Source organism: Carassius gibelio, chromosome B5, assembly GCF_023724105.1.
Source record: "Carassius gibelio isolate Cgi1373 ecotype wild population from Czech Republic chromosome B5, carGib1.2-hapl.c, whole genome shotgun sequence".
NCBI lineage: Eukaryota > Metazoa > Chordata > Actinopteri > Cypriniformes > Cyprinidae > Carassius > Carassius gibelio.
Window position 1 is genome coordinate 10506620 of NC_068400.1, and position 14039 is coordinate 10520658.

General features: G+C 36.1%; 3 protein-coding genes across 3 annotated transcripts; 2 read left to right on the plus strand and 1 right to left on the minus strand.

Annotated features, from left to right (window-relative positions):
- Positions 1-5: 5 nt before the first annotated feature.
- bbln (bublin coiled coil protein) lies at positions 6-1667 on the minus strand. The gene is made up of 2 exons (XM_052557787.1): positions 1397-1667; positions 6-613 (listed from the first exon to the last, which is right to left on the minus strand). The coding sequence occupies exons 1-2, from the start codon at positions 1473-1475 to the stop codon at positions 420-422; spliced, it is 273 nt and encodes a 90-aa protein (XP_052413747.1). The 5' UTR covers positions 1476-1667; the 3' UTR covers positions 6-419.
- A 159-nt stretch (positions 1668-1826) lies between these two features.
- Positions 1827-4875, plus strand: surf2 (surfeit 2). The gene is made up of 6 exons (XM_052557786.1): positions 1827-2086; positions 2192-2343; positions 3613-3716; positions 3795-4001; positions 4334-4476; positions 4764-4875. The coding sequence occupies exons 1-6, from the start codon at positions 2012-2014 to the stop codon at positions 4848-4850; spliced, it is 768 nt and encodes a 255-aa protein (XP_052413746.1). The 5' UTR covers positions 1827-2011; the 3' UTR covers positions 4851-4875.
- An 878-nt stretch (positions 4876-5753) lies between these two features.
- Positions 5754-12183, plus strand: surf4 (surfeit 4). Its single transcript, XM_052557566.1, has 6 exons — positions 5754-5921; positions 7854-8040; positions 8135-8211; positions 8297-8340; positions 11250-11436; positions 11517-12183. The coding sequence occupies exons 1-6, from the start codon at positions 5874-5876 to the stop codon at positions 11781-11783; spliced, it is 810 nt and encodes a 269-aa protein (XP_052413526.1). The 5' UTR covers positions 5754-5873; the 3' UTR covers positions 11784-12183.
- Positions 12184-14039: the final 1856 nt, after the last annotated feature.

The window sequence follows — 14039 nt, forward strand, 5'->3', positions numbered from 1 at the left end:
AGAAATACATTTATACTCCCATATCGTCACGGGAGAGTCTTTATTGCCCTTCTTTTCATCATTCAAAACATTTATCGTTATCTTAACTTATCTTTTTTTTATTCAGGTACGATGATAGTAATTGTCTTTATCAGAATCAGAAAGAAATGTAATGCCAAGTATATCTGGAACATCCTCAGTTCTATTACTTCTGTGATGCATGGGTAGATTTTCAGCGCGAGGGCGCCCTCTGGTGTCCAGGATAATAACGGCTTATCTATACAATACTATCTGTATTGTTGCATACTTATAGTTGACTATATTAACTCTGTCACATATTCATATGAAAGTAATAAGCCATTCGAGGCTTTAATCTAATACAGCACAGTTTAGACAGTCGACACATGTTCTACACTAGTGGTGCACTGAGACGTGTTCCTCTAGTCTCCGGTGGACTCTGACTCTTCATCAGGAGGAAGAGGAGGAGGAGGAAGCTGTTCTCTGAACTCTCTCCGAGCCTGTCTGTTGGACTCCAGCAGCTCGTGCAGTTTCCCGTTCAGAGCGTCGTTCCTCTCCTCGATGTCGTCCAGACAGGAGTTGATCTGATCCAGCATGGAGTCGATCGCTGCGTATTCTGATCAAACAGCAGACAGACACACATCAGACCTCACTCACTCACTCTCATTCATTCATTCTTACACATGATCCCTGCGTCCATATTGCACCTAATACAGTCTGACTCCAACTGTTTTTACTGCATATGTTATACACTGTTATATTAGATATATCTATAATTATTTTCACATTATAATACATTTTAATTTTATACAGACACAAAAAATTTGTAATGAATAATGAAAATAATAAATAATATTAAATAATAAAATTTAATTATGAAGTAACTATATAAATTATATACGGAACACAAACACATATATAAAAATACTTCTTAATAATATTTTTTATATATAATTATCAAGAAATACTGACATAAAATTATATTTAAGTAAATTAATAAATATAATGAATAATACAATACAAATTTTATAAAATGTTTATATAGTTAAAATGAATATGTTACTTATGATAATTATAATCATGAATAAATAATTTTTATTATATTTTATCATTGTTAATAAATATTAAAACACTATTAATATTTTTTACTGGATTTTATTTCATTATTAATAACAATATAATTTTATTAATTTGAGAAGAATATTATAAAATATAACTGGGAAAAAAAAAAAATATATATATATATATATATTGTATTAGTCAGAAACTACTAAAAGTAATTTCATTAAAATAATTTCATTAAAACTCATGAGAATAATAGAATTACAAACTCATTGGAGAGATATGTTACAGTAATGAGATTGAGATCGCATGATTTAAGATCGTCATTAATGAATACCTTCTTCGTTGAATTCATCTTCATCTTCAATGATTCCATCATCAACTGAAACATCAGGATCTCCGTTCGGTCCAGACATCTTTACAACACTCTTTAGACACTTACCTACAATTAGTAGACACGCAGAAGAGAATGTATAATATTCACGTCTTTATAAATATGCTACATGTGTGTTTAAAAAGGGTACACGGTAAATAAGAGTGAACGCGAAAGAGATTATAACAGCTCAGTATCAGCTGACTGTCGCGAGCGTCCAATAACGCGCCTCATCAGAAATATAAACCTGCTGCTGTTTCGGCTCCGAATATTTCATTATTCTAAATACTGATTATATAAGAGCCAATATATAAATTCTGAGATTACTTTAAAATTTCATACGACTTCGTTGCTTTAAAAACAATCGTTTCTGGCATTTCGCTGGACAGTCTTTGGTCTTACGTCAGTGTCGTGTTTATATGACGTCGCGCTGCGAAACATGTGCACCAAAACAGAAGCGTTTATCCTCTTAGTTTGAGGTTTGGTGTATTTTCTTCCCAGCGTTGTTTTGGTAATAATTAAAATAGCAGGTTTTCCCTTATATAGGCTTAGTTCGTTCGTTTTTTTATTTCTGCTGTTATGGAGGATTTACCGGAAGATTTGAGATCGTTTCTACAGAAGTATCCTTGCTTTCAGCTCACAGACTCGAAGAAGGTCAGAATAATGACAGTAAACTCACATGTGTGTTCTTATGATCACTGTGAAGAGCTGGAATGGTGAGAGCGGGTTTTTGAATGTTATTTGTATGAAATCCATCAGATCCGCTGCTCTCTGAACGCGCACGAGTTTCCCTGCAGCCTCGCCGAGCTGCAGCGCTTCACCGCGGGGAACAAGTACAAGAAACTGTGCGCTCAGGCCGAGTTCGACTACAGCCAGTACGAGCCGCACATAGTCAGCAGCACTAAACAGCCGTGAGTACAGTACACTACACTATACTATACTACAGCCAGTACGAGCCGCACATAGTCAGCAGCACTAAACAGCCGTGAGTACACTACACTACACTATACTATACTACAGCCAGTACGAGCCGCACATAGTCAGCAGCACTAAACAGCCGTGAGTACAGTACACTACAGTATACTACAGCCAGCACTAAACAGCTGTGAGTACAACACACTACAGTACACCACACTATACTACACCACACTATACTACACCACACTATACTACAGTGCACTCCAATATACTACACTGCACTACAGTACACTATACTACAATCCCGTACAGTACACCACACTATACTATACCACACTACAGTACACTATACTGCAGTACACTATACTATACCAGACTATACTACAGTACACTATAGTTCGCTGTACAGCACCACACTATACTAGACCACACGACAATACATTATACTACACCACTATACTACAGTACACTATAATACACCACGCTACACTGTACTACACCACACTATACTACAGTACACTATACTACACCACACTATACTACAGTACACTACAGCCAGTACGAGCCGCACCTAGTCAGCAGCACTAAACAGTTGTGACTACAGCACACTACAGTACACTATACTACAGTACACTCCACCACACTATACTACAGTACACTATACTACACCACGTTACACTATACTACACCACACTATACTACACCACACTTCAGTACACCACACTACACTAGACCACACTACAGCACACTATGCTACAATACACTATACTACACCACGCTACACTACAGTACACTATACTACACCACACTATACTACAGTACACTATACTAGAACACACTACACTACACTACAGTACACTATACTACACTACACTATACTACACCACACTATACTACAGTACACTTTACTACACCACACTGCACTTCAGTACACTACACCACCTTATTCTAGACCAAACTACACAATACAACAGTACACTATACTACACACTACACTATACTACAGTACACCACACTACACTACAGCACACTATACTATAGGATACTCTAGTACAGTACTCTATAGTGTAGTATACCACACTACACTACACCAGACTTCACTACAGTACAGTATGCTACAGAACACTTCTGAAGGTGTATGAATTCACACTTTAACCCTCAGAGACTAGCAGCAATATATTTAACCCTTCTGTGTTCTTAGGGTCTTAAACCGCATACATTTTGTCAAGATATTAAAGTCTGCACTGTGTTTATTTTCTCAGAGATCATCTCTTCTGCAAGCTCACGTTACGTCACATCAACCGTGTGCCACAGCATGTTGTGCGTCACGTCAGTGGCAGGCGCTACAGGAGAGCTCTGGAGAAGTGTAAGTCACATGTCCATGTTTGTTTGACCCATCACGGATCTACATGATGTTACTGAGCGCTTGTGTTGTTGTGGTCAGATGAGGAGTGTGTCCGGCAGGGAGTGGAGTTCGTTCCTGTACAGCTTAAACAGAAGAAGAGACCCAAAGAGGCCGCAGGAAGTGAGGGTCGGGCCACAGGAAGTGAGCGACGAGCCAGCAGGAAACAGGACAGTGGCGTCTGGACCCCGAGCTCGAGCGGCGGCGAGGACAGTGACTCCTCAGACAGCATGTCCGATCTTTACCCACGTCAGTGCCGCTCTTCATTAATAATGAATAATTACCATTAATCACATGAATCACAATTTTTTTATTTTAATCTGAGGGAGCAAAAAAATTGAAATATTGAGAAAATCATCTTTAAAGTTGTCCAAATGAAGTTCTTAACAATGCATATTACTAATCAAAAAAAAATAAAAATAAACGTTTTGATATATTTACAGTAAGAAATGCATTAAATATATTCATGGAACATGATCTTTACTTAATATCCTAATGATTTTTGGCATAAAAGATTAATGTATAACACAACACAAACGTTTATTTTGGATGTGATTAATCATGATTAAGTCTGTCTGCAGCGTCTGTGTTCACTGTGAAGAAGCCGGATGATGAGCAGAACGTCAGTGATGCTGAGGAAGATGATTTTCAGACCGATGATGATGATGATGATGAAGATGTGTCTGAAATGGAAGTAGAGAACCAGATGCAGAAACGCAAAAAGGTGAGTGTGACTGAATCAGGTTTGCTGTGATAACGAAAGCTAAACGTCATCAATGACCATTGAATCATTAGAAATCTGAATCTGTGTTTGATTTACATGTGGATTCTCAGTGTCACACATCTGTGTTATTACAGAGAACTAAAACATTAAGAACAATTCATTACTTATTAAAAAAAATATATATTGTTTCGGATACTTGCCAAGACTCATTCTAATAAAAAAAAAAAAAAAAGCTAATATAATGACAAACATGTCTTTAATGTGTATCTTTCCTGTTGTTTTTTTAGGTTCAGTCTGCTGGCTTTACTAAGAAGTTTAAGAAGAACAAGAAGAAGAAGGGTTTTAAACATGTCGCCAAAGCCAATGGAAAATAATAAAGTTATAATAAACTCACTGAAACCGTTTTCTCTCTCATTGTTTCTGGATCTGAATTATGGGATATTCATACACAAAGATGCATGTAATCATGTTTGACAGCATCTTCATTTTCAAGTTTTAGTAATTCTGTTGACATTTTCAGTTTTTTTTATATATATATTTATTTATATGCAATTTGAATACAAAATCCTACATTTAGATTTAAATGTTTTTTGAGAGTAATTTTTAAAAACAAACCACTTACATTCTGTGTGAACTCGGGTCTATTAGAAATATTAATAGATAAAACATTTTATTTTGATAATTAGTAAATGCTAAAATTAATGTTAGAAATGTTGCTCATGTATTATTGCATTGCAGCTCAGACATAAATAATATTTTAAAGTATATTAAAATAACATGCTACTACCGTGTATGTTTCAAAATGAATCAGTATTTCAATATATGACAAATGTAAAGTAGATGAATTCGGTGTTAAATCAACTGGAGAGCCCTCCTCAAAATGTTGATTTATTTTTTTGTAGTGGGAGATCAGAAATGAAAACTTTTGTCTGAGTAGACTCCACAGAAATGTTTTCAATTATATTTAGAAAAAAGTGGGGAAAATATATAATATAAATATATAATTAAAATGCTAGTTATTATATTACAGTAATGCAGTACTAGTTATTGTTAACAGTTGTATGTATGGATGCATGATTATTATTTTTATTATACATACAGTTCATTTAGAATGTGCTTGTTTTAATGAAATGTGCATATCACAATACTAAAAACAAATGATTTTGTCGAAAATGTTGAAGGTGATCTGGCTGTTCTGCGGTGCGTGCGCGCGCGCGGATGAGTATACGTGGCTCGCGGGAGGCCGCTGTGCGCGCACTCGTGCAGAGGAGGTTTTGGGTTTTTGGTACGCCGCGCGGTGCATTGTGGGACGGAGGAGGCCTAGGCAGGCAGCAGTTGTGAATAGTGTTTGACAGACGCAGGCGTGTTTACATTAGTACTGGGCTGATCCGTGAGTGATGGGGCGCGAGGATCTGATGAGCGCGGCGGAGGACGCGGCGGATCAGGTGCGCCAGCCAAACAGCGGCTATTCATGTGCATTGACACTGTGCATGACATACATCTGCATATGCATGAGAAATATATCGCATTATGCTTTGTTAAAGGCTGTCAGCGCTTATTTTTGTGCATTAGTCACTCACATATCCCTAAATAACAAGACTTTGCTGTATGTTCCTATTGAGATTCTGCATTACTCGCGTTTGAAAAAGAAATGCATGTTCGTGCATTAAATTTAGAGACAAATACTAGTTAACAGATGGTGTTTGAACATTTTCAGAGAGGAAGTAACTGTGATACAACATGCAAATTGAATGCAAGTGCACGTTTTTATGCTTTTATACTAAATGAGAAGCTGAACCTGTTCTGAAAGTTTAATAGTGTCCTCTTTAAACTAAGAAATCAGCCACAACTGTAACTTTAGTGTATTTTATTGACTGCTTTACTCACTTTAGCGAGGGTTTAATCAGAGTAGGCTCAGATAATAATGACCTTTTAACACGTGCACTGGCTTTGTTTCTTGTATTATAAATCCTCAAGGCTTTGCAGCAGTATTAGTGGAGGTTTTTATGTTTTGCATGCTGGTGAAGTGTGTTTTGCTCAGGTCATGTGTGTGATTTCCAGCATATGGTCTGACGGTTTGTTTCGGGATGTAACTTAAACCCTCCTGCAAATCTAAATGTGGAAAAGTGAGTGAATGGCAGGAGTTCATGTTACTGGGTCAAGCAAAATGATGGGTATTTTCTAATGTCAGACTCTTGTCAGTTCTGTCAAGAAGGAGATGTACTGCAGCTGTTTTTATCTGTGTTGTGTTACTTTAGAAATGGAAGCGCATTGCATTATGGGATGCGGTATGTGCTCACTACATACTGCAGAAATAGTAAGAGTAGTATGGAATTAATGTCATTGAGATTCTTTTTATAAAATAAGGTTTTTAGTCATTTATATAAACTTTTCAGCTAGTTCATACTAAAATAACTAAAACTAATAAAATTTAGTTTTTATTTTGAAAAAAAAAAAGTTTTTTTTAAAACGTTAACTAAAATTAAATAAATAAAAACAGAAAATTTAAAAAAAAGTCCAAAATATTAATAAAAAACATAATAGTATCTCAATAATGCGAAAATAACACTGGCCTATATTGTGCCATTAATTTAAAATTTTTATTGTAATTTTGTGGTAATAAATTTCTGTATATTTTATTTCAGGTTCAAATCAAATTATTTTATGCTTCGTAACAAGTGTTTCCTGGTGAATATATTTAGATGTTTGTCCTGTTGTTTATTGAGTTCTTCACTAATAAGGAGCACACAAACTCTCATCGGTGTTGTTACTGTAACTGAGCTCTGATTGGCTGTCAGGTCAGTCATGTTATTGTATCTGCTAAGTGATTGGCTGCTGTCGAGAGCTGAGGAGTTCTGTTTATATCTTCTGCTATTTTGAGCTCTAGTGAGGGTTTGACCTGGAGCTGGTGTTTTTACAACAGCCTTCACGTGAAATCAGATCATACTGCTACAAATGATGGTGCAGTTTCATTGCAGAGTTCCTCAGATGAATATATGTGTGTGTGTGTGTGTGTGTGTGTGTGTGTGTGTGCTCTTGTTTTTGTGACATATCAGGACACAACTCTGTATAATGACATGGGTATGACACAGGTATTACAAGGAGAGCGTGACTTATGAGGACATAACCCATGTCCCCATTTTTCAAAACACTTATAAATCATACAGAATGAGTTTTTTTGAGAAAGTAAAAATGCACAAAGTTTCCTGTGAGGGTTAGGTGTAGGGTTGGTGAAGGACGATATAATATACAGTTTCTACAGAATAAAAACCATTACACCTATGGGATGAACACACTTTACACAGAAACAAATGTGTGTGTGTGTCTGGTGAGCATCAGATGAATGTGACGTGATGTTTGGGTCTCTTGTGTTTCAGTTCCTGCGGGTCACTAAGCAGTATCTGCCTCACTTCGCTCGTCTGTGTCTCATCAGCACCTTCCTGGAGGACGGCATCCGCATGTGGTTCCAGTGGAGCGAGCAGAGAGACTACATCGAGGCCACCTGGAGCTGCGGGTACTTCCTCGCCACCGGCTTCGTGCTGCTCAACCTCATCGGACAGATCGGTGAGACACACACACACACACACACACCACACACACACACACACACACACTCTCAGTGTCCTGTGGAGCTGATGTGATGATGTCTCGTCCGCAGGTGGATGTGTCCTGGTGCTCACCAGAAACCTGGTTCAGTACGCTTGCTTTGGTCTGTTTGGCATCATTGCGCTGCAGGTGCGTCTGTGCTTCAGTGTTGTTGTCTGTAGTTCTGAGTCTGAAGCGTGCAGCACGTGTTCATCAACACATCTCTGTGTTTCAGACGGTCGCCTACAGTATTCTGTGGGATCTCAAGTTCCTCATGAGGTAGGTTCAGATCATAAACACCGTTCACACTGGAGCTGAATGTGGTGTCACTCCTGTTTCTCTGCTGATACCAGTCTTAGTTTAGAATCATTCAGATACTTTCACATTTATATTCAGTTTTTATTTTTCTTCTTTCTTTTTATTTCTGCGCAACCGACCATTGTCCAAAGTGCTGTACAATAAGTAACGCATAATAAAACGGTATCAACACATAAAACACATCACTAAACCACAATAACATAACTTCACAGTTTCAATATACAGAGAAATGTCTATACCCCATTAACCACTTCAGCTGTTATTTTGATTTTTTGAGAATTAGGCATATGCAATATTGAGTTGATGTGGTTAAATGCTGATGCAAAGAAATGTTCTTGAAGCTTATGTTTAAAAACACTTAATGTGGGAGCTGATCTGAGAGAAAACGGTAATTCTTTAATGATCCATGCAATGATTTATAGACAAAAACTAAATTTTAAAATGAATTCTATAGGGAATCTGTAACAATTGTAAAGAACTCAGATCAGGAGTAATATGATCTCTCTTACAAGAACCTGTCGAAAGCCTTGCTGCAGCATTTTGAACCAGTTGTAAGCGGTCAAGCAATGATTTATTCATGCCAACTTATGAGTTGCAGCTTCATTTCTTGTAAACAATCCAGCAAAGATACTATTTTCATGGAAGATACACTTTCATATCATCTGCATAGAAGTGAAATGAGATTTCATTATTACGAAAATTGATGCAAGGGTAACATATACAAAGAAAACAGAATCGGGCTGAGAACCGACCCCTGTGGAACCCCACAAAGTAAAGAAACAGGTTGTGAATGATCTTGACCAACATTTACAGAAAATATCTGTTTGAAAGAAAGGACTTAAACTATTTAAGCACTATACCATGGATTCCCATCACCTTCTCAAGCCGTGAGAGTAAAATCTCATGGTCAATAGTATTGAATGCGGCGCTATGATCTAATAAAACAAGAACTGCTGAGGGCCCTGAGTAAACGGCAGTCAATAAATCAATCAAAACCCTGATCAAAGCCGACTCAGTTCTATGGTGAGCCCTAAAGCCTGGCTGGAAAAAGTATGTAACTGATTAAAAGCCACCTTCTCTAAAATTTTTGATAGAAAAGGTAGCTTTGCGATTGGCCGATAATGTGATAAAACAGCGTGTTTAAACTGATTAGGAACTACTTCTGTTAAAAGGCTATTATTTATCATAGATAAACACTGGGCTCAAGAACATCAAATGCATGTTTCTAATCTAGCTGGAATGATATCAAGTGCACAATCAGTTGGTTGGAAGGAACCAACATTTCTATTTAATCCAAATCTATATTAGGAAAAAGACCCATTAAACAACAAGGACTGATTTCATAAAATAGTTCGCTCTACGGCTCAAACATTTAAAACACGTTGAGGTCGACTTTGATTTCTGGGTTTCTCTATTGTATGTGATATAAATACCATAAAACAATTGATTTATGTTTTCAACATCAACAGATCGATCAAAAGACTAAACCAAGTCTAAAATATGATCATGAACTTGAGTGGGTTTATGCACATACTGTATGAGATTAAAAGAATCAAGATCGCCTATGGATGTGTGGGACAGCACATGTATGTTAAAATCACCCACTAACAACATGCTCAATCCTATCTGCATTCATCAGTGTGCTCTATCCATTGATGATTTAATATCAAAAAGCATTTGCCGGTCTTGTGTTTACAGGGCAGAGGAGTTTATCACACAGACAAAGACAGAATCACAAATGAAACTCAAAGAAAACTAAAAAAGAATAACTCGCAGAGCGAAAGATGTTTTAAGATTTGGTTAATTTTGTGTTTTTTATCTTCTTATTTATTAACTTAATTAGTTTGTTATTTTAGAACTTCAAATTAAACGAAACAAATGATGTTTCTGTTCATACTAGTGTTATTTTTGTATCATCAAGATACTGTTACAGTTTATACTTATTTTATTTTTAAATAAACAGGTTTATTTTCTATTTTCATTTTCATTTTTTTGTCTTTTATTAGTTTTTTTTTTAAGATATGTATTTATTTATTTTTGTGAAATATATTTATTAATTTTTAAACATTATAAAACAAAATTTGAATCAAACCAAAGAAGGGGAGAAAAGGAAAAAAAAGGTTAAATCAATCAAATAAAATGAATTAAAATAATAATAATATGGCTTACCACAGTAAATCAGTTTAAGAAATAAATGAACTGGAGAATGCTATTTTATTTATTATTTTTAATTTATCTACTTTTTTTTTCATTTAGTTATTAATTTATTTTTGTCATTTATTTTAGAACTTCAAATCGAAAGAAAAATAAGAAATGTTGGCTTAGGAACCAGCTGAAATAAAATCCTTTACTTTTTTATTTTATTAGTTTTCATTTTTTATTTATTTAATTAACATTTTAGTTTGGTTAACATTTATTTTATTTCAAGTAGCGATAATGGTTTTAGTTAATGATAATTACTAGTTAATATGATTAAGTAGTGAATGCATTCATTATAAACGTGTGTGGTGTGTGTTTAGGACCGAAGTGAAAGACTGATGTTAATGTGACAACAGTTTGCACATTGTGACACAAGATGTATCAGTAATTCCCAGTATTTCAGTGGTGGCTAATATTACTTTGGTCAGAAATGACTATCTGTGCTGTGCTGCAATAGGGTATTTCCACTGTTTGATGATTTCTATTGTTGCATACTTACAGATCCTCAACACATGAATGCATGCACAAAACAGACTTCTCATGCACATAAACACAAAAGCAATCCGATGCATCTTCAACTGCGTCATTCAAAGTGTGCACGAGCTGAGATTGTGAGCGAGAGACGGTGTGTGTGTGTGTGTGTGTCCTGAGGCTGGTGTGTGTTTGTGCAGGAACCTTGCTCTGGGAGGAGGACTGCTGCTGCTGCTGGCCGAGTCTCGCTCCGAGGGGAAGAGCATGTTTGCCGGCGTGCCGTCGATGGGACAGAGCTCTCCGAAGCAGTACATGCAGCTGGGAGGACGTGTGCTTCTGGTGCTCATGTTCATGACGCTGCTGCACTTCGACTCCGGCTTCTTCTCCGTGAGTCTCATGCAGTGTTTCAGCACACAGACCCGGCACATGCAGATATAAAGATAATCGTGCTCCGTGCTGTGTGTCAGATCCTGCAGAACATGGTGGGCATGGCGCTCATCGTCCTGGTGGCCGTGGGCTTGAAGACGAAACTAGCCGCTCTGACGCTGGTGCTGTGGCTCCTGGCCATCAACGTCTACTTCAACGCCTTCTGGACGGTGCCTTCCTACAAACCCATGCACGACTTCCTGAAGTACGACTTCTTCCAGACCACGTCGGTGATCGGAGGCCTGCTGCTGGTGGTGGCGCTCGGCCCCGGAGGCGTCTCGGTGGACGAGAAGAAGAAGCAGTGGTGAGGAGACGTTCACCAGGAGCACACTTTATTTTTAGTGCTTTGTTAAATCCTGGAGTTTTATTTCCGTTGCAGCAATCGAGGAGATCCCGATTCGTTTCACTCTGGTTTTGTGTTTGATAATGAAAGCGTGTTTATGCAGAAGAGATCAGATCTTCCTCTATCTGGACTCTCTTTATCATGTTATTTGCGACGGGCATCAGACTGTGAACTCTGTACTGTGTGCGTCTCGGGATGTTTGACTGATTCTGACGCCGGACGAACGAGACAGATTTATCTGAGAGATTTCTGTTGATTCTAAGACAAACAAGTCACTGTATTGATTTTTTTCAGAGGTTTATATTGTATTTTTGACTTTGGGTTTTCAGATCGTGCCGGGAAAATAAAGCAAAACCAACAAATGATCCAGATGTGCTTGTGATCTAAATGATTGCATTGATGTGTGTCCTCGACAGTATCAGCACTTTACCATGTAAACACAGCAGCTGATGCTATTCATTATAACAGCCATAATGCTGAGTTTACAGGCATGTGAACATTACCGGCAATAGTCTCAGTCCTTTTGCTTCTCATTAAGGGAAATGCATTAAAATAAGACAAAAAATGCATGAGAAATCAAGATTTATTACATTCATTGGTTTTAAGTATATTATTTTGATGAGCTGAAGTAATGGAAAAACACGTTGCCATACGACTTCACATTACTGGCATTTTTAATAACATGTCAAGTTCTGAAATATATTATTGGGCCAAACTACAAGAGAAAGATTAAATTTAAAAAGTGATTTTTATTTGTAAATAATCAAATTACACTGTAAAAATATCGACCTATTTCTTAAATTCAGTCGCTGCTTTTTTGATCATATTGAATGCTATTTCAACACATTTTTTTTCAGTTCATTAAAATTTTATGAAACCGACTTTACATTTTCTTTGAATCTAGAGTAGAATAAAATTAAGTTTCAAATATTTTGATGAGCTGAAGTTATTGGAAAACATGTTGCCATAAGTTGTAGATTTATAAATATATATATTTCAATGTGGGCATTTTTAAGAATATTTCGATCTCTAAAATATATGTGCAAAACCATATGGGAAGGCTTATATTTAAAAGTGTGATTTCTAAATCTGGAGAATCATGCAAATTAATAAAATTGTATGTTATTTTTTAATTGGACTGTAAAAATATCTGCCATTTTTCAAGTGATTAAGTATAATAAAAAATTTTTAATTGTTTTGATTTTGACGAGTTAAAGTAATGGGAAAATGCTTGTTGCCATGACATATTGATCATATATTTTTTTAAATAAACAATATAAAAAAATGTGAAGAGGAATACTGAGGGTTCAGTTTAGATATTTTAATAAAAAAAAAAAATGTAATAAAAGTGGTTGTTGGATGGATATCATACAAGGAAAATTAATATCACCATGTTTGCTCTGTTTGTTCTTTTATCATTTTAATCAAATAATTGTAAAATTAATGTAATCCTTTTATAACTTTTAATTTCCTTTATAAATAAATTGGACTCTACACATATGAGGACAGGTCATGAAATAAACAGGTAATGAAAAAAATGGGATTGTTTTATTTTGTTAGTGTAATACTGTGTGTGTGTGTGTGTGTGTGTGTGTGTGTGTGTGTAGGAAGCACCTTAAGAAGAGATGTTTAGTAATGAGGTCACCAGAGCAGTTAGTGGAGCGCTTCAGCAGATGTTCATGTGAGGGGAAAAGTGTTTTGGAGGAACATTCAAATTTCTTTTGATTTAAAAACAGCACTTCACTGGCTACATTAAAACTAGCCCTTTTAATTACCATGTTGTATTGTATTGTATTTTTTTCCAGAATAACAAGGAAATAAGTAGAAATGAATTGTCAACTCTGAAATATATATATATATATATATATATATATATATATATATATATATATATACACACACACACACACACACAGACTACCAGTCAAAAGTTTGGGAAGTTTGGGAGTTTCTTCTGCTCATCAAAGCTGCATTTATTTGATGAAAAATACAGGGGGGGAAATTATATTGTGAAATATTATTATGATGCAAAATACATTTTTCTATTTTAATATACATTAAAGTGTAATGTATTTCTGTGATGCTCCGCTGTATTTTCAGCATCATTCCTCCAGTCTTCAGTGTCACATGATCTTCAGAAATCAGAATAATATGATGATTTATTTTCAGTGTTGAAACTTGTTTTGGAAGCAGTGATCCTTTTTTTTCAGGATTATTTGTT

What these genes read in the sequence shown, in the direction of transcription:
- surf2 (XM_052557786.1), top strand. Translation starts at nt 2,012, where the DNA reads ATGGAGGATTTACCGGAAGATTTGAGATCGTTTCTACAGAAGTATCCT. An exon ending in CATGTCCGATCTTTACCCAC is followed by an intron (nt 4,002 to 4,333) that starts GTCAGTGCCGCT and finishes GTCTGTCTGCAG; the next exon opens with CGTCTGTGTTCACTGTGAAG. An exon ending in AGATGCAGAAACGCAAAAAG is followed by an intron (nt 4,477 to 4,763) that starts GTGAGTGTGACT and finishes TTGTTTTTTTAG; the next exon opens with GTTCAGTCTGCTGGCTTTAC.
- surf4 (XM_052557566.1), top strand. Translation starts at nt 5,874, where the DNA reads ATGGGGCGCGAGGATCTGATGAGCGCGGCGGAGGACGCGGCGGATCAG. An exon ending in CGGAGGACGCGGCGGATCAG is followed by an intron (nt 5,922 to 7,853) that starts GTGCGCCAGCCA and finishes CTTGTGTTTCAG; the next exon opens with TTCCTGCGGGTCACTAAGCA. An exon ending in TTGGCATCATTGCGCTGCAG is followed by an intron (nt 8,212 to 8,296) that starts GTGCGTCTGTGC and finishes TCTGTGTTTCAG; the next exon opens with ACGGTCGCCTACAGTATTCT.
- bbln (XM_052557787.1), bottom strand. Translation starts at nt 1,475, where the DNA reads ATGTCTGGACCGAACGGAGATCCTGATGTTTCAGTTGATGATGGAATC. An exon ending in AGATGAATTCAACGAAGAAG is followed by an intron (nt 614 to 1,396) that starts GTATTCATTAAT and finishes CTGTTTGATCAG; the next exon opens with AATACGCAGCGATCGACTCC.